Source organism: Phasianus colchicus, chromosome 15, assembly GCF_987193195.1.
Source record: "Phasianus colchicus chromosome 15, bPhaCol1.hap1.1, whole genome shotgun sequence".
Taxonomy (NCBI): Eukaryota; Metazoa; Chordata; class Aves; order Galliformes; family Phasianidae; genus Phasianus; species Phasianus colchicus.
In genome coordinates, this window is record NC_143450.1 from 10,628,369 (window position 1) to 10,644,473 (window position 16,105).

The 16,105-nt window shown below is 67.1% G+C and overlaps 2 protein-coding genes across 8 annotated transcripts; one reads left to right on the top strand and one right to left on the bottom strand.

Moving 5' to 3' along the window:
• The first annotated feature begins 70 nt into the window (after nt 1–70).
• On the top strand, nt 71–5,438 carry PRR7 (proline rich 7, synaptic). 4 transcript variants are annotated; one of them, XM_090151146.1, is made up of 3 exons: nt 71–528; nt 4,022–4,621; nt 4,715–5,438. In XM_090151146.1, exons 2-3 carry the CDS (start codon nt 4,312–4,314, stop codon nt 5,101–5,103), a joined length of 699 nt encoding a protein of 232 aa, XP_090007272.1. In that variant the 5' UTR covers nt 71–528; nt 4,022–4,311; the 3' UTR covers nt 5,104–5,438. The 4 variants fall into 4 exon arrangements, with proteins under 4 accessions (XP_090007272.1, XP_090007271.1, XP_031453997.1 ...); XM_090151145.1 differs by having other exon boundaries at nt 4,022–5,438; XM_031598137.2 differs by lacking the exon at nt 71–528 and adding an exon at nt 535–1,339 and having other exon boundaries at nt 4,022–5,438.
• Nucleotides 5,439–5,543: 105 nt separating this feature from the next.
• Nucleotides 5,544–15,226, bottom strand: DBN1 (drebrin 1). 4 transcript variants are annotated; one of them, XM_090151144.1, is made up of 15 exons: nt 15,041–15,226; nt 11,267–11,322; nt 11,068–11,180; nt 10,835–10,909; nt 10,614–10,760; nt 10,442–10,519; nt 10,213–10,364; nt 10,062–10,125; nt 9,907–9,966; nt 9,709–9,823; nt 8,429–8,566; nt 7,680–7,808; nt 6,398–6,969; nt 6,215–6,317; nt 5,544–6,149 (listed from the first exon to the last, which is right to left on the bottom strand). In XM_090151144.1, exons 1-15 carry the CDS (start codon nt 15,124–15,126, stop codon nt 6,079–6,081), a joined length of 1,959 nt encoding a protein of 652 aa, XP_090007270.1. In that variant the 5' UTR covers nt 15,127–15,226; the 3' UTR covers nt 5,544–6,078. The 4 variants fall into 4 exon arrangements, with proteins under 4 accessions (XP_090007270.1, XP_031453993.2, XP_031453992.2 ...); XM_031598133.2 differs by lacking the exon at nt 8,429–8,566; XM_031598132.2 differs by lacking the exons at nt 8,429–8,566; nt 15,041–15,226 and adding an exon at nt 11,919–14,581.
• Nucleotides 15,227–16,105: the final 879 nt, after the last annotated feature.

Genomic DNA, 16,105 nt, shown 5'->3' on the forward strand with positions numbered 1-16,105 from the left:
AAGTGCAAGCAGCATTGGGCTTGTTGAATTTCGGGTAGAGCTTTGCTAATGGTGGAGACTGCAGATGGTCCTCTGGCTTCTGCAGGGCAGCTTAGGTCACCACAGGGTGCACCGCTGGTTGTCCAAGTGTGTGTGCTGCCATTCCCTTTGGAACATGTCCCCAGGGCAGCCCTAGAGCTGAGCCCACTATGCTTGAAGCAAAGCGCTGCTTGCTGTCCCCTTATGCAGGGGGACAGCATCTCCAAGGTCCCCACACCCTGCAGAGCTACGCCAGGGCTTGGGGCCAGCACGGCTGCCAGGAGGGGATGCGGGGGGGGCAGCCTGGCTAGAGCCATGTGGGGTAAGGCGGTCGGTGGGCTGGGAGCCCAGTGCTGGTAGCGGGGCTGGTGGTGGCCTCGTGCGCAGCGCAGGGTGGCTGCACACAGCTGTGCAGGGATGAGAATAGCAAGTAGGGATCGGTAGCTAGGGAACAGTTGCCATGGGAGCAGGCTGAGGAGGAGTTCTCACACTCGGAGGGGGCATCTTGGGGTAAAATCCAGGAAATTTCTGCAGCTCTGGAAAAAAGGAAGGCATGGCAAAGGGGGGAGGAAGCTGCACCCATGGGAAAGGCTGGTGCTGGTGCCAATTGGCACTGTCTGGCCTGCAGCACTCAGGCACAAAGTCCTGGGATCACGGTTTGTTGGTGGGCACTGTGGCTGTGGCAGAGCTGGGCCACTGAGCATCCCACAGAGCCACAAATATCGCACAAAAGGTGCTTGGCCTTGACCAGCGGCACCTCAGCCCTGGTGCCTGGGGGTCCCTTGTCCCCATCTTCGTGCCCACAGATAGGGAGCAGCATGCAGTGTCCATGCTGCTGCACAGCCCCTGGAAAAAGCCAGAGCCAAGAAACAATCCCCTGCGAGCTGGGGGCCAGCAAGGGGCTGTGGGGTGCTCAGTGCCCTGCCCTGAGCCGTGGGGTAGTGGAGGCAGTGCCGAGCACGATTTTCAGGGGTGAAGGATGCTCTCAGCTGTTGCCTGGGCAACGGCTCCGCCTCCAGCCCACCATGTGGCTCAGGGAGCGCTCCCCCGCCTGTCTTCCCCCCCCCCTCCCCCCCCACCGCCGTGGGGAAGGCAGCTCCCGGCCCCGGTGCTGGCGAGGCCGCGGGCCCGGCTCCCAACTCGAAACCGGCGCCCGATCCCCACCACCCATCACCCTGGCCTGACGATGCCCTCCGCGCCCCGTGCCTTGTCCGTACCCGTGGGGAGCCTCCCAGCCCCACCGCCCCCCCCCGGCGCTGCCCTGCATCCACCGAGCCGTGCCGCGCTGTGAGAGCCGCCGCCGGAGCCGGGTTGCAGCGAGGTGAGTGATGGCCGCAGCGACGGGGACCGCGGGGACAACGCCAGAACGACCTCCCTCCTGGCACGGCGGCGGTGCCCGTTGTTCCCAGCCCGGCCCTCGGCCAGCACGGAGGAGGATGTCCTTCCGGCCGGGCCATGCACGACAACGCGCTCAGTGTGCGGCGCCCACGGGGAGGAAGCGGCGGCGGTGTCACGGCCCGTGCGGGCACCCCCGCGTTGTGTCACCGCCTCGCGGTCGGATCTGGGCAGCCGGAGGGCGCCGCGGCCTCGTGCCGGCGCTGCTGCCGCCCCGTGCCCACGCTGCCGTGCTCCCAGCAGAGCCACGCGGCACCGGGCAGCGCCCGGGCACGGTGATAGCAGAGCTCTCCTTCCTTGAGCTGGCTGTGACAACGGCTTGGACGTGCCGTGGAACAGCTGGTGACAGCCACCCGGTGGCAAAGGGCCACAGCAGAGAGACGGCGCTCGGGTGCAGGGAGGGAAAAGGGGGCACAGAGACTTCAGCGCCCGATGCCACCTCTGACCCTGGAGCCACGCCGGCACCTTCCGCCTGGCGCGGAGGCCGCCATCGGCCACCGTGGGTCACAGCGGCGGGGGGACGGCCGGGGTGGCTGCCCCTGTGCTGCCACTGACCCTGCGTGGCTGTCACCGTGGATGTGAGGGCGTGGTTGGGTGTCACTCCTCGGCACCCCACGGCCACCACCACCACCCCAGGGCGATGGCATCGCCACAGTACGGGGCTGCCACCCCCGCGCCGAGCGGCTCAGCCGGGGCTCCCGGCACCCATGGCAGGATCCCCTCCGGGCGCCGCGCTCCCGTTCATCTTCCCGCCCCTCCTCCCTTCCCCCCGACTCTGGTCCCAGTCACTCCCCGCCGGTGGCCGCGGGTCCCAGGGCGGAGGCGCGGGGGGCTCCGCCGGCTGCCGGGTCCCTCCCCGAGTCGAGGGCGGGGCGGAGCGGCGGGGCGGGAGCCCAGGCGGGGCGGTGCGCGGCGGCGGCGGCGGCGCGGGAGCGCTCACCGGAGACAAAGGCAGCGCCGGGAAGCGGCGGCGGCGCCGCGCACCGGGCGCGCACCAGGACCCCCCGCTCCCCCGCCGCCGCCGCCGCCCTATGGAGCCGCCACCGCCCGCAGCTTGAGCCACGTGCGCCGCCGCCGGTAACGGGAGCCGCGGAGGGAGCGGGCGCGGCGCCCCCGCCTGTTGCGCGGAGGGGAGGGGAGCGGGGCCGGGGCGGGGGCGCGCGGGGCCGTCGGCACCGGGAAGCGGAGGAGGAGGGAAGCGCCCCCGCCCCGGCGGAAACGCGCGCTCCCGGTGGGGGGAGGAGGAGGACGGAGGGGGCCGCCGTGCCCGGCACCGGCAGCGGGGAGGTCCCCGCCGGGTGTCCCCATCCCGCCCCCCGCAGGCGCCGCGCGGGGATGCACCGGGCACCGGAGCCCAGGCCGGGGTCAGAGGGGGACGGGGTGTGCCCGGCCGAGGTCAGAAGGGGTCGGGGTAGATCTGGCCCGGTTCGCGCTGCCTCCGCCTGGCGCTCCCGCTCCGCACCGAGGGAGCCGCGTGGGTGTCCCCGGCACCCCCAGACCACACGGCACCGCCGCTTCCCTAACACCCCCGGCGCCGACATTCCCTTCCCACCGCCTTCCCTGCTGCATCCGCCCCCGGTCCCTGGCAGCTGCCATCTCTCGCCGTCCCTGGCCCTGCCACCGCCGCTGTTCCCTGCTCTGTTGCAGCCGAGTCTAGCGAGCTGCGCCTGCACCGTGCTGCCCTTAGCCAGCAATGCCAGCTCGCGTTTCCCTAGGAAGGGGGACCCTGCTCCCCCAAAACGCTTCCTCTGCCCCCGCGGCAGAGCAATGGAGCAGCCCCCACCACCCGGAACAGGGATGGAGTGTGTTTCCCCAGCCCCTCCATTCCCCTACCCTCCTTCCTTCCGGCATGGCTCGGCCCTCTGGCCCAGCTGCTCTGCCCGCTTCCCCTCAGCTCCCTGGCACGCTGTGTCCCTGCTGTGGTCCCTTCACTGGGCACACTGGCTGTGCTCTGTGCTGCCTGGGGAACCTTTGCTGAGCAGAGGCACGTGGCACCGCCGTACTCTCCCTGTCCTCGGCTGCTGCTCCGGCACTCGCACACGTCTCCGCTCCCCCATTGTGTTTTCTCCCACACCGTGATAATAATAATCCTGACGGGTGCTTACGTGCCAGTCTGCCAGCACCCATGGGTGCTGCCTGCTGCTGTGTGCAGCCCCTCCTGGGCACAGCACTCAGCTGAAGGTGACCGAGCTGTCAGCCCACCTACAGCCAAGTGCTGCGCTGAGGCGACAGTCCCAGTGCCACCTCTACCCAGATGTCCCCAACACTGTCATGTGCCCCCCTGCAGCCACAAGGCCACCAATGGCTGTGGTGCATGAGCTTCCATGTGCCATGTGATGCAGCTGCTCACTCCTCCCTGGGGCACCCCATGGCACCCTATGAGCACTGTAAGCACTATGATACTGCAGGGCAGTCAGCACTGGGCAGCCATGTATTTGGGGCACAGTACGCATGAGGATGCCATGTTGCCTCGAAGGCATCGAGGGCATCCTGCTCCAGGTGCCCAGCCATGGCAGGGTGTATGCTGGGGAGATGTGTGGGGGAGGTGTGGGGCCAGGCACGGCTGCACATCGTGGGAATGCTCACGCTGGTGTCTGTCTCATTGCAGGGTTTCCCCCAGCCCCGTCCCCGTTGACCCCCTCCCAGCAATGGGCAGTGGCTGGGCCGGGCACCGTGCCATCCCTGTGCCCCCCCACCTGACCCAGCCCCGCGGGCCCATGGCGAGGACGGAGCCCTGACGGCAGGTGCCCACGGGCCAGGAGGAGACAGTGGTGGGCACGGCATGGGGAGGCCATCAGCCGCCTTGAGCGCATCGTCCCTACCGCCACCCTGAGCACCCCTAACCCAACCCCGAGGGCAGGGAGAGGCGGGGGCCTCCCGCACGGGCCGGCGGCAAAGATGGTGATGTCCCAGGGCACCTACACCTTCCTCACCTGCTTCGCCGGCTTCTGGCTCATCTGGGGGCTCATCGTGCTGCTGTGCTGCTTCTGCAGCTACCTGCGGAGGCGCGTCAAGCGGCAGCAGGAGGAGCGGCTGCGGGAGCAGAGCCTGCGTGCGCTGGAGCTGGAGCCGCTGCACTACGAGGGCTATGGGGGCAGCCCCCCCGGCATGGCCGTCCCCCACCGCGTGCGCCTGGAGCCCCACCACCACCACCACCACCACCACCACCCCCACATCCCACCCCCCCGGCCCTGGAGCTGCCGGCACGGTAAGGAGCGGCCGCGGAGCGCGCGTCCCCCCCAGTGGGGAGCACGGCGGTACGGGGGCCACGCTGACGCCGAGGGGGGGCTTTGCCCGGCAGAGTCAGACCTGTCGAAGCCGCCGTGCTATGAAGAGGCGCTGCTGATGGCCGAGCCCCCCCCACCCTACAGCGAGGTGCTGATGGACACGCGTGGGCTCTATCGCAAGATCAATGCGCCCTTCCTGAGCCACGAGCGGCTGGAGAAGCAGGAGCAGCCCCCCAGCTATAAACCCCTCTTCCTGGACACCGGCTACGGCTCTGCGCTGCACCTGCCCCGCTCAGCCAGCCCCGGGCCAGCCTGCCCGGACCTCTACCTGCAGGCAGAGTGCTCCCCGCGCATGTTCCCCAGCTGGACGGACTCAGAGCTCAGCAGCAGGGACACCTTTGAGCCGGGGCCGTGGCACCTCCCGGTCTCCATGCCCCTGTTCGGCAGGACTACGGCTGTCTAAGGGAGGGGCAGCAGCCACCCAAGGGTCCCCCTCCGGTATGGGGGCACTCAGCTGCCCTCCTTGGGTACCCCATCCCCGGCGCAGGCCATCGCCGCCAGCGCGGAAGGGGCTGGTTCCCCCTCTCGCCCCCACCTGTCATCCCCTGCTGGCACCCCCGCAGCCGGGGGGGCTTGGAGCCGGGCTTGGACTCTGCTCTGTTTCTTATTTTGTTTGTTACAGTTTGAGAATAAAAGTTTGTGGATCCGGCTCGCCTCGGATCCATCGCCACATAGGGCAGAAGGGACCCCCCCACATCTCTGCTTCAGCCTCCCCTCCCCCCCGGCAGGCAGCAGCCCCTATGGGAGTCGCTTTATTTATTAACATACATCAGCACGCCGCCGTTACAGAACTTGTGCTTTCCAAAAAACAGTTATACTGTATGGGAGGGGGGGGCCAAGCGAGGGGCGAAGCGGGGAGGGGGAAATGGGGACGGGGCAAGCCCTGCACCGGGGGCTCCTGGCGAGGAGGGGGCCCCGCATCCCCGCAGTGCTTTGGGGTGCGGGCACCGCCGGCTGCAGCCTCGCCTCGGTAGGGTCACTTTATTGCCATATTCATTTATTATTATTATTATTATTCCTTTTTTTTTAACTCGTGCAAAGTACTGGGGAGGGGGGTGGGGGGGCAAAAAGAGAGCGGGTCCCCCATCCCACAGCCGGGCACCACGGGGGTCTCATGTATCCCCCCCAGGATGGGGGGCTGGGGTGGGGAGGGGCCTACGAGGGGTTCACGGGGTGGGGAGTTGGGGGGGGGGAGGGCTGACACGTCTCCTACCGACAACTTATAAAAGAGAAAGAGACGGGAGGGGCTGTAAAAGGCACCCCGGGGTGCTGCGGGGCGGCCCCCCCGGCTCCCATCCTGCGGGGCCCCAGCAGGGAGGGGGCCCCGGCCACGGCCGCTCGCACCCCGCGCCGGCGGGGCCTCCAGGCTGCGCTGGGCCTACAGGCCGCCCCCGAAGCTCTCCTCCTCCTCGGGCAGCGGGTCCGTGTCCCAGCACGTGATGTCGATCTCTGTGGGGATGGAGTTAGGGGGCACCCCGCAGAGCCTCCCCCTCGTTCCTGCCGTGGGCTCTCACCTGGCGGCTTGTTGTAGAAGACGGGCTGTGGGGCTTTGGCCGACGGCTCCTCGGGCGGCGGGGCCTCCTCCTCCTGGGACTGGCTGAAGTAGCCCTCGCTGGCCTGCGGGATTCGGGGTGCCGCCATTTGCAGGCCCCGTGCCCTCACCCCACCCCGCAGTGCCGTGACCCCACAGCCCTCACCTGCTCGCCGCGCCCCGCCGTGCCGTCCTTGGGGCCCATCTCCCCATTGGTGATGGGGGGCACCTCGTGGCCTTCCTGGTAGCCCTCCTGGTAGCCCAGCCCCGTGGGATGGGGCCCACCCGCCGTGGCCTCCTCCTCCTCCTCTTCTTCTTCCACCTCCTCGTGCTGCTCCGCGTCACAGAACGTGGCGGGGGGCTCGGGCAGCTCGTCCAGGCCCAGCAGCGTGCCCTCCTCAGGGGGGACCGGTGGTCCCGCAGGGGTGTCGGGCAGGGGCCAGGTGCTGGAGGCGGCGGGGGCCGCACCATCGCTCTGCCACAGCTCGATGAGGGGCTCGGCCACGCCGGGTGTCTCCACGGGCTGGGGGTCGGGCACAGCGGGCACTGGGGACGGCTCGGAGGGCTCCAGGGCCACCAGGTCCCCCAGCATGTCAGCCCCCGCTGTCCACGCCGGCCTGGGGTTGGGGTCGGGCTCGTCCCCCGGTGGCTCTGCAGCTTTGTCCTCAGGCCCGGGGAAGGGCCAGTGCTGCTCGGTCACCGCCGGCTCTGCCACCTGGGTGCTGGGGCTGGGGGAGTCTGCAAGGGGGGGGACAGCGGTCAGAGCCCACCCTGAGGATGGCCGAGGACGGGCGGAGTTTTGGGCTGGGAGATGGTGAAGGGCGGGTGGGATGGGTGGGCAGCGATGGTGTTCTCTGAAGAGGCAGTAGGAATAGTGGGGGTGAGAGGAGCACTGGGGAGGCAGAGAGGGCTGGGAGCTGGGAGGCAAAGGGAGGGGAAGGGATGGGAATGCCCTGGGAAGTGCAGAATGAAAGCGGGGATGGAACGGGGAACACAAAGGAAACAAAGATTGCAACAGAAGGTGCGGCAGGGCAGGTGTGTTCCCTAGGATGCAGTGGGGATGTAGGGAAGGATGCACTGGGGAATGAGGCACATCCAGCAGAGAAGCACTGGGAATGTGGCAGCCATGGTGGGGATGCACTGGTGTGACACGGCACTGACAATGGGGAATGCAGTATGGGCTGCACCAGAGACAGCAGGGGCGCATTCAGGAACGCAGCAGATACACGAGGGGAATGCACCAGTGGTGGTGGGGATGCAGCAGCAGGGAGCAGCGGATGCGGCGCAGATGCAGCACAGACGGCGGGAATGCAACAGAGACGTGTAAGATGCACCAGGCGATACAGCGAGGATGCACTGAGAGGTGCAAAGGGGACCCTGGGATGCAGCAGCAGGGGATGCAGGTTTATGAGGGAGGATGCAGCAGGCAGCGCCAGCCCCTCGCCCACCTTTGGGCGTTGCCGGCGTCTCTTCAGCCGGGGCGCGGGCGCGCTGCTCGCCCAGCGGCGTGGAGGCCGGGCTGGACTCGCAGGGGCTGCAGCCTGCTGCCGAAACCTTTCGGTAGTCGGACTGGCTGCCTGCAGACAACGGAGACACGGCTTGGGGGGAAATGCCTGCACTGGGGGGTGAACACCTGAACGGGGAGGGAGCGGTGCCCCAGCAGTGTCCCACACCAGTCTGGCCAAAAGCTGTGAGACGCACATTGCCACCTACCCACCCCCAACTCGAGTCCCTTCCTTGAGCAGGAGGGAGGCCTGGTGCAGCAAGCCCTGTGCCCCTCAGGGCATCCCCACAAGTTGCAATCCCCTGTGGCACGCGCTGCCCATACACTGCCCCACCGAGCCCTGTCACAGCCTTTGCTCTCTGCAGGCATCACACAGTGTCCCCTTTCTCTGGCTGAAGGGGCACAGCACCATATGACCCCTTCTGCCCAATAGGCAAAGCTCCACCTGGTCCTGGACACAGCCTCATCCATCCCTCACTGCCCCACAGGCACAGCATCACATTCCTGAGCATGGCTCTGCCTGTCCCCACTTGACTCCTGGTGCACTGCGGGGCACAGGAGGTGCCCCTTGGCCCCCTCTGCTTGGCTGTTGATCCCACAGCTCTGTCCTTGCACCCCAGTCCCGCAAGCAGCAGGGTTGGGGAGGGGTGCAGGGCCAAGGGGCTGCGTGCCTGGGGGCTCCCAGCTACCTACATGGGAAGAAAGAGGAGAGATTTGGGGTGCGGTGGCAGGTGATATAGGGGAAGGGGGTCCGCGGGGGGGAGGAGGAGGAGGAAGAAGAAGAAGGTGGCCCACTGTCAGCTGTCTTTATGAAAGGACAGTGCAGACGACCTGCCAAGAGAAAGACAGACAGACGGACGGAGAGAGAGAGAGCAAAGAGATGGGTCAGTCCCTGCACAGAGTGGCCATGGCGGGGCCGGGACACCGAGGCACCGGGATGGGGGAGGACGGCAGGGAAGCAGCACTGACAGCAGGACGGCAGAACAGCAGGACGGCAGGACAGAAGGACGGCAGGACGGGAGGCAGCACCAAGGCCGGGTGGGCAAAGGGGCCAAGACACAGCCTCGGGGCCATCTGTCTGCTCAGGCACAGCGCATCCCTACAGCAGGAACCCACAGCACAACCCACAGCAAAACACACAGTGCTGCCCCACGGCACAGCCCCATAGTGTTGCTCCAAGGCATGACCCCACAGCACAGCCCCACAGCAGGAACACTCAGCACAGCTCCACCCCAGCACAGCCCACAGTACAGCCCACAGCGTGATCCACAGCACAGCCCCACAGCGTGTCCCCATGGCAGAGGCACCCACCAGAACAGCCAGGCCACAGAGCTGCAAGCAGAGCCCCAGGGCTGCACCCTGCACTGTGGGGCAGCCCAGCACCCTCCACCAGCCACTCCACCCTACAGCCGGGGCTCTGCAGAGGGTCCTGCTGCCAGGGCCAGCAGGTACCGCCAGACCCAGAATGGGCATCCTGCCCCACTGCGTACAGTCACCCTGGCACCGGGGACCCTTGGGCACGTACACAATGTGTGCCACATGCATCCAGCCAGGGGCACACCAGGTGCCCCACATCAGCCCCACTGCAGTCACACAGCCCCAGCCCCACCTCTGCTCTTTTCAGCTGTCAAAGCTTCCTTCCCAAGCCAGCACCCAGTCCCCAAGATGCCACCACAGCTAGACCATGCTGCCAAGAGGTGCAGAGGGCACCCAGCCATGAGCAGTCTGAGCTCCCCCATTGCAGGACCGTCTCTTTGCAGCTGTAGCCCTATCCCAGTGGCAGCAGGCGCAGGCCCACCCAAGGAGTTATGGCAGTGGTGGTGCCAAGCAGAATGACCGCAGTCCTCCCAGTACGCAGAACCACAGAAAAAGTGGCAGCAGAGGACACCCACCCCTCTGTGGATGATCTGCGAGTGTCACAGTGGCACTGAACTCACGTGTACTGCACCCCGCTGTGCCCCTCAGCCCCTCACCTGTCCTATGGCTGCCTGGCGAGATGGCGTCACTGCTGCCCGATGCCACCCGCTCCTGCTGCTTGAAGAACTCCCGGGGGTTGTCGGGTCGCTGGGCAATGATGGCAGCGGCCTCCTGCAGGGGTAGTAAGGCTGGGACCCCCCGACCGGGCAGTAGGGGGCTGCCCCACACCAGGTCCCAAACAGTTCTGAGCTCACCTCCACCTCTGACTCTGATTTCCGGAGCTGCTGCCTGTCATCCTCCTCTTGCTGCTCCCCCTGCAAAGATACGACATCATCACCCCGGCACCATCACCCCTGACACCACCACCCCCAGCACCACCACCCGGTTCCCAGCTCCACATGGCACTTACAAAGATGGACTGCTCCTTCAGACGCTGCCTGGCCTCCTCCGCCTCCATGCTCTGCTGCTTCCTCCTGCGATGGGGCCAAGAGCAGAGCTGAGCGCGGCTCCCCCCAACCCCTAGCACCCCTGACACCCCACACCCCAGGTCCACCCCATGCCTGTGCTCCTCGATCTGCTCCTCACGCTCCCGGTAGCGCCTCTCGCGCTCCTCCTGCTCCAGCCGCTCCTGCTCCATGCGCTCCTGCTCGAACCGCAGCCGCGCATCCAGCGCCTTTTTCCTCTCCTCCTCCTTGCGCAACTCCTCCTCTTTCTGCAGGGATGGGACATGGGGTCATCAGCCTATTCCAGGGACACCCCGTGCCCTCTGCCCATCCCTCGCTGTCCCACCTTGGCTTGTTCCCAGAACTGCTCCCGGTTGAGTCGTTTCATCTCCACGGTGGCGTCAGTTTTCTGGTAGGTCGTGCCCTGAGACGAAGCAGAGTCAGAGGATGGCAGGGACAAGGCTGGGATCAACACGGGGGACACCCTGGCCATAGGGACGTGGCCATGGGGACATTACCACGGGCTCGGCATTCTCGTCCTCGCGCAGCCGTAGGCGGTGCAGCACGGGGCTGGAGACACGTGCCAGACCGTTGGAGAGCCGCTGCCCGATGGCCCCCGGGTCAATGTCTTCCACGCTGCTGGCATTGACGATAACATCTACACCCTGGAGGTGACAGGGGCAAAACCCATCAGAGATTCCCCCCACCATGCCCAGTCCCCATCCCTGCCATTACCCACCTGGAAGAACTCTGCGATCTTGGCCACGTGGCTGGCACAGGCACACTTGCGGGCGTCAGGCACATCCTCACCCACCTACATCAGCCAGGGGGATGCTGAGCCAGGGGGTGTGTGCCCCCACCACCTCGCTGACAACCTGCATCCCCTGTGGCCACTCTTTTGTGCCTCTCTGCAATGGCCCCAGCACAGGACCCCAGGTTCAGCAGGAGGTGTCCCCATGCTGCCCAACTCACCCAATTGACGAGGACATATTTGGGGAGCACGGCCTGGGGCTCCTTGACACTGCAGAAGCCGTACATCACCTTCTGGATCTCAAAGTGCCCAGAGAGTTCCAGCAGACCCCCTCCTGGCACAGTGCACAGTACTCTTAGCACATGGCAGCCCTGCACCAGGAGCCCTGGCCGAGACGGGGGTTGGGTGACAAGACCTTACCTCCTGATGCTGCCAGCTTCAGGTCATCGGAGCCATCCTCGTATGTGTAGAGGGCCCTGGGGGGGTGCAGGGGGTGAAAATGGCTCTGCACAACACGAGGCAGCCTCCCCACCTCCCCTTCTGTTGCTGACACTGAGACCAGGGCAGGGTCCGGGGACCAGTGGCAGTGCCAAAGTTCCCTTAATCCACCACAGGATCCAGCACAGACTCCATAGCACAAAGCACTTCTCCTGCACGCAGAATGTGGGGCAGGGCACTCCTCTCCACCCCACAGCTCACAGCTATGGAGTGAGGTTCCAAGGACAGGGACAAAGGGGTCACTTGGGTACGAGGACCAGTTGGGTGCTGTCGCACTCACCCTGCATGACGCAGTGTTCCCAACTGCCCACGCACCCAACCCTGTCCCGCAATCCCATAGGGTCAGCTGGCTATGGGGACAGCCCCGCGCCTGCATGGGGCTGCTCACGTTCCTGGCTGCGTGAGCCACCGGCCCGCCAGGCACCAGGCCGGGGGAGGACGCCAGAGCTCCAGCGGCAGCAAATCAATGTGCCGCCGGGGTGTGCTGGGGCCGTCATGGAGACTGTTCCTTGGAAACCATTCCCTGCAGCTGGGAAAACCCCCTCGCACCCCCGCTGTGCCCCAGTGAGCCCACCTGGGGCTCCATAAGACCCCGTGCACGTCCCCAAGTGTGGGTAGGCGGCAACGTGGGGGGAGAACGCTGTGCCCTGAATTGGTCCAGGGCGGGTGGGCGAGGGGATGGCTGTTGCTAGGCAACCAGCATCCTCCGTCACTATGGCAACCCCCCATCCCAGCTGGGATGCAGCTCGCCCCGATGACGAGGTGATTAGTGGAGGGGAGCGGGGGAGGCAGGCAGGCAGCGGGGACCTGGCGGGCACCCAAACCCACCACCGTCACGCGCTGTGCCCGGGGGGCCGGGGCCAACCATGCTGGACTCCCCCTCTTCCTTCCCCCCCCAAATAATCCTTTCGCCGAGTGGGCGGGCAGCTCTGCCGATCAGCAGCAATGGAGAGCCAAAATCCCTGCGGTGCTGGGGAAGGAGGAGCCCACCGGAGTTGGTGGCTTCCAGGAAGGGGATGGGGAAGCGGGGATGGGAGATGGGGAGTGGGGATGGGATGTGGAAGTGGTGAGGGAAAGCAGAGATGGGAGCAGGAATGGGAAACGGGTGCCCCCCATGGGCAGAGCCCCACACTGGAGCCACACAGCTCCATCCTGGGCCTCGGCTGCCTCCTTCCAGCTGAGAAATAATGGAAATTTAGGGCCTTGCCTAACAAAGGGGGGGAAACAAGGCTATCTCCGCCCTGCAGCACCCACAGCCCCTGATCTCCCTCCAGCCCTGCTCTTGCAGTGAGCCACAGATAATTGCACCAACAAGATTGACTTTAATCCGCACATCCAAATCCCGCTAATCGGCCGCCTGAGCCAGCGCAGCTCCCAGGCTGGAGGCAGCAGGGCGGCTTCACAGCACTGGAAAAGGTGGCAGCTCCAGCCCTGGCCCTGCTCTATTCCCCCAGGGACAGGGCTGCAATGTGGGGGGCTGCAGGCAGGACCGTGGGGTTCATAAAGCAGAATGAACAGGATGCAAAAGTAGGGCATAGCCAAGGCAGAGCAGCCAGGGCACCCGCTGCCTGCTGCCCACCCCCAGCCTCTCCCACACAGGGCAGCACCCCGAGCACAACGCTGCTGCTGGCACCCAGAGGTGTTCCTGTGGCTCAGCACTGTGGGCACTGCCCTCAGAACAGCCCCTGTTCCTGCATCGGGAGGGACAGTTCCAGTGTCCCCAGCCCTGCACAGAGCCTAGAGCATCACCATGAGCAGGGACCAACAGCACCATGACCCTATGGACCACCTCCTTCCATGCTTCCATCCTCCCATGCAGCTTCCCCAGCACCTGAGCTTTGAGATCACCCATGGGTGATGTAGGGACAGGCAGGGAGCAGGGATGCTCGTGACTGGAATCTCCCCATCACTGCCAAGAGGGCAGAGCCACTGCCCTTCTGCAGCCCCTATTGCTATGAGCCAGACCACAGCGGTTCTCCAGCAGCTGCCTGCCCCCTGTGTGGGGTCAGAAATGGGGGGGTGCCCTGTTCTGCCTGTCCCAACCCGGGCACATGTGTTTCCAATGTGGCTGCGAGCTCCAGGGAGTCAGCGTGCTCAGAAAGCAGCACCAAATTCCTTTCCTATCGAGTAATGGGCCCCAGCAGCCTCCGCGAGGCTGGGGAGGGGGAGGGGAGCCTCGGACCCTCCAGGACTGGGCTGGGGCGGGGGAAATCCCAGACTAAACATCCCGTGGCCATGGGGATCCCGGCATCCCCCTAGCCAGCCTAGAATGCACTCCAACACGGTGTCCTCACAGCCCCAGCTCACCCTGCCCAGTGCCAACATCTGGGGACAGTCCCACCAGCCACGATGGGCATATGGTCCCCCAGCACTGCTCCCCATCCCGCACTGAGGGTGGGCACTAGGCCCTGCAGTAAGGATGCTGCTGCTGCTGGCACCGAGCACCACTGGTGATGGTGGACTGGAGGAGATGGGGAGCATGGGGCTCAGCCACAACAAAGGAGCTGTGGGGTTCGGTGCTAGAAGAGGGGTGGCCCACTCCCAGCGCTCGCCTTCCCGGGAGCCGATTCTGCTGCTCTCAGCAGCTTCTGCGGGGAGCTTTGCAGCGGATGCTGGGAAGCCAGATGTACCCTGGGCTGACAGCTGCCTCCTGGCCACCGACATGCACCGCACTCACCCACTGTGCCGCAAGCAGAGCTGCGGGGACCTGGAAAGTGGGACTGGTGGGGAGGGGGCAATGCTCGGGCCCACACCAGTGGACACCCAACAGGAGAGCGCGCGCAGCCTGGCAGGAGCTCAGCACGCATGGCACGCACCAGTACCAGTTTCTGGGGTACCCACAGCACCCCCACGCGAGCACCCAGGGGACAAGGACAGAGGGTCCTGGAGGGCAGCTGGGAGCTGGGGGATGGCAGCAGTGGGGCTGTGGTGGGATTTGCTCCCATAGCAAAGCTGCATTGTAGCCTGGAACCACCGTGCCCCCAGCTCAGGATGCCAGAGGGATTGGGCTGCAGGTGGAACACCCCAGGGTGCCCCCATCCCCTACTCCTGCCCACCGCATCCCAGACCCAGGGCACCCCGCATGGCCCTCCCGGGGACCAGGCACCCAGAAATCCCCAGAGGCTGCAGGAACCAGGAGCAGCAGGGCCCCCCGTTCCCTCACAGCTGCGGGCCTGGCTTTGCCGGGACCAAGCTAAGGGCTCCCCGTCCCCCCCAACCCACCACCGGTTCCAGACAATGGCAAAACTCCGCCGCATCCCAGTACCGGGCCCAGCACCGAAGGTCCCCCGGCCCTTCCCACCCGCCGCTCCCCACGCGCGGTGCCGCCGGGAGGAGGGAGATTGGGGGCTCGGAGCGGGGCCCCCGGTGCCCCCACGTGCCGCCCGGCGCAGACAAAGCGGGGCCGCGCCCCGGCCCGGTGCGGTGCGGTGCGATGCGGCGGGCAGGTGCGGGCACCGGGGGCGGCGGGCCGGGCACACCCCCTCCGCCGTCCCGCCGGCCCCGCCCGCCTTTGTGTGCCGGGGCTCCGGGCCCGGCGCAGGTGGCGGGGGGCGGCGGGGCGGCGCGGGGGGCGCAGCGCGGGGCGCGGTCCCGGTAGTGGCGGCGGCGGCGCGCTCGGTGCACCGGGCGGCTCCGCGCACAAAGGGCCCCGGGCGGCGGGGACAAAGGGGCGGCGGCGGCGGCGGGCGCGCTCACCAGTCGGTGGGGCTGTCCTCGCCGATCACGTCCTGGTAGGAGGCGAGCAGCTCCAGGCGGTGCGCCGCGAAGCCGACGCCAGCCATGGCGAGGCCGGGATGCTGCCGGGGGACCGGAGGGACCGGCCGCCTGCCCGCCTCCGAGACACTGCCGCAGCGGCCGGGCGGAGGGGCGAGCGGCGGGGAGGCTCCGCCCGCCGCCGCGCCCGGTCCTAGCGCCGCGAACGGCGGCCCCCCCTCCGCCCCGGCCCCCGCCCCGGCCCCCGCCCCCGTCCCGGCCCCCGCTGCTCCCCCGGGGCGACCCCTGGGGCACCCCCACCAGCACCCGCCGCGGGGCACAGCTCCTGGAGCGGGGTGCTGAGCTCGACCAGAGGAGCTGCTCTGCACCCCCGGCCCCAAATCCCGGCTGCGCTCCCTCTGAGCACCCCGAATTCCGCGGATGCGCCCTCGATCCCGCTCTGCCCTGGGATCCCCGTGACCTCAACTTCCCGCAGTCCGGGTACCCACAGCCCCGGACCTTTCACCTCCAAAGACCCCGCTCTGCCGTCTCTGCCCCGTGCGCACCGTTGTGCCCTCGCTGCTCCGGGCCCAGCCTTTGTGGGGTTGCCAATAGGACGAAGGGGACCTCTCTCATTCCAGCTGCTGTCAGATGTGTCCCTCTGCTCCCAACCAACCCTGGGCCCCTCCAGCCCTCGACACCCCCCAGGTTGTGGCTCTGCGTGAACCCATAAAGTTCCTTCCAAGCTGACCCCGTCTGTGGTTCCGGGGTGTAGTGGTCTCCATTTGCTCCCACACGGATCAGCATCCTTCTGTGGGGGATAGACACGGCCTCACGCTGCCCGTCCCACGTCCCCATCCCAGGCAGGTGCCGTACTCGCAGAAGCCCGAGCAGGGAACTACGGGGTCCCGATCCTTGCAGGTCAGGGCACCGTGCCCGTGGGCGCAGCCCGCGCCCCTAAGCGCAGCGGGACGCAGCGCAGCGCTGCTCCCTGCCCACGCCCTGCTCGCAGCAGTTCCCGAGCCGGAGCCGCCCTGCGAGGCTGAGGGAGCTGGGCAGCAGCTGTCG

Excerpts from the sequence above, each read along its gene's own strand:
- DBN1 (XM_090151144.1), bottom strand. The coding sequence starts at position 15,126 with ATGGCTGGCGTCGGCTTCGCGGCGCACCGCCTGGAGCTGCTCGCCTCC. Across the intron at positions 10,365-10,441 it reads AGTTCTGGGAACAAGCCAAG|AAAGAGGAGGAGTTGCGCAA; the intron begins GTGGGACAGCGA and ends CCATCCCTGCAG. Across the intron at positions 6,318-6,397 it reads CGGCGGGGCGCGGCGAGCAG|GCCAGCGAGGGCTACTTCAG; the intron begins GTGAGGGCTGTG and ends CGAATCCCGCAG.
- PRR7 (XM_090151145.1), top strand. The coding sequence starts at position 4,312 with ATGGTGATGTCCCAGGGCACCTACACCTTCCTCACCTGCTTCGCCGGC.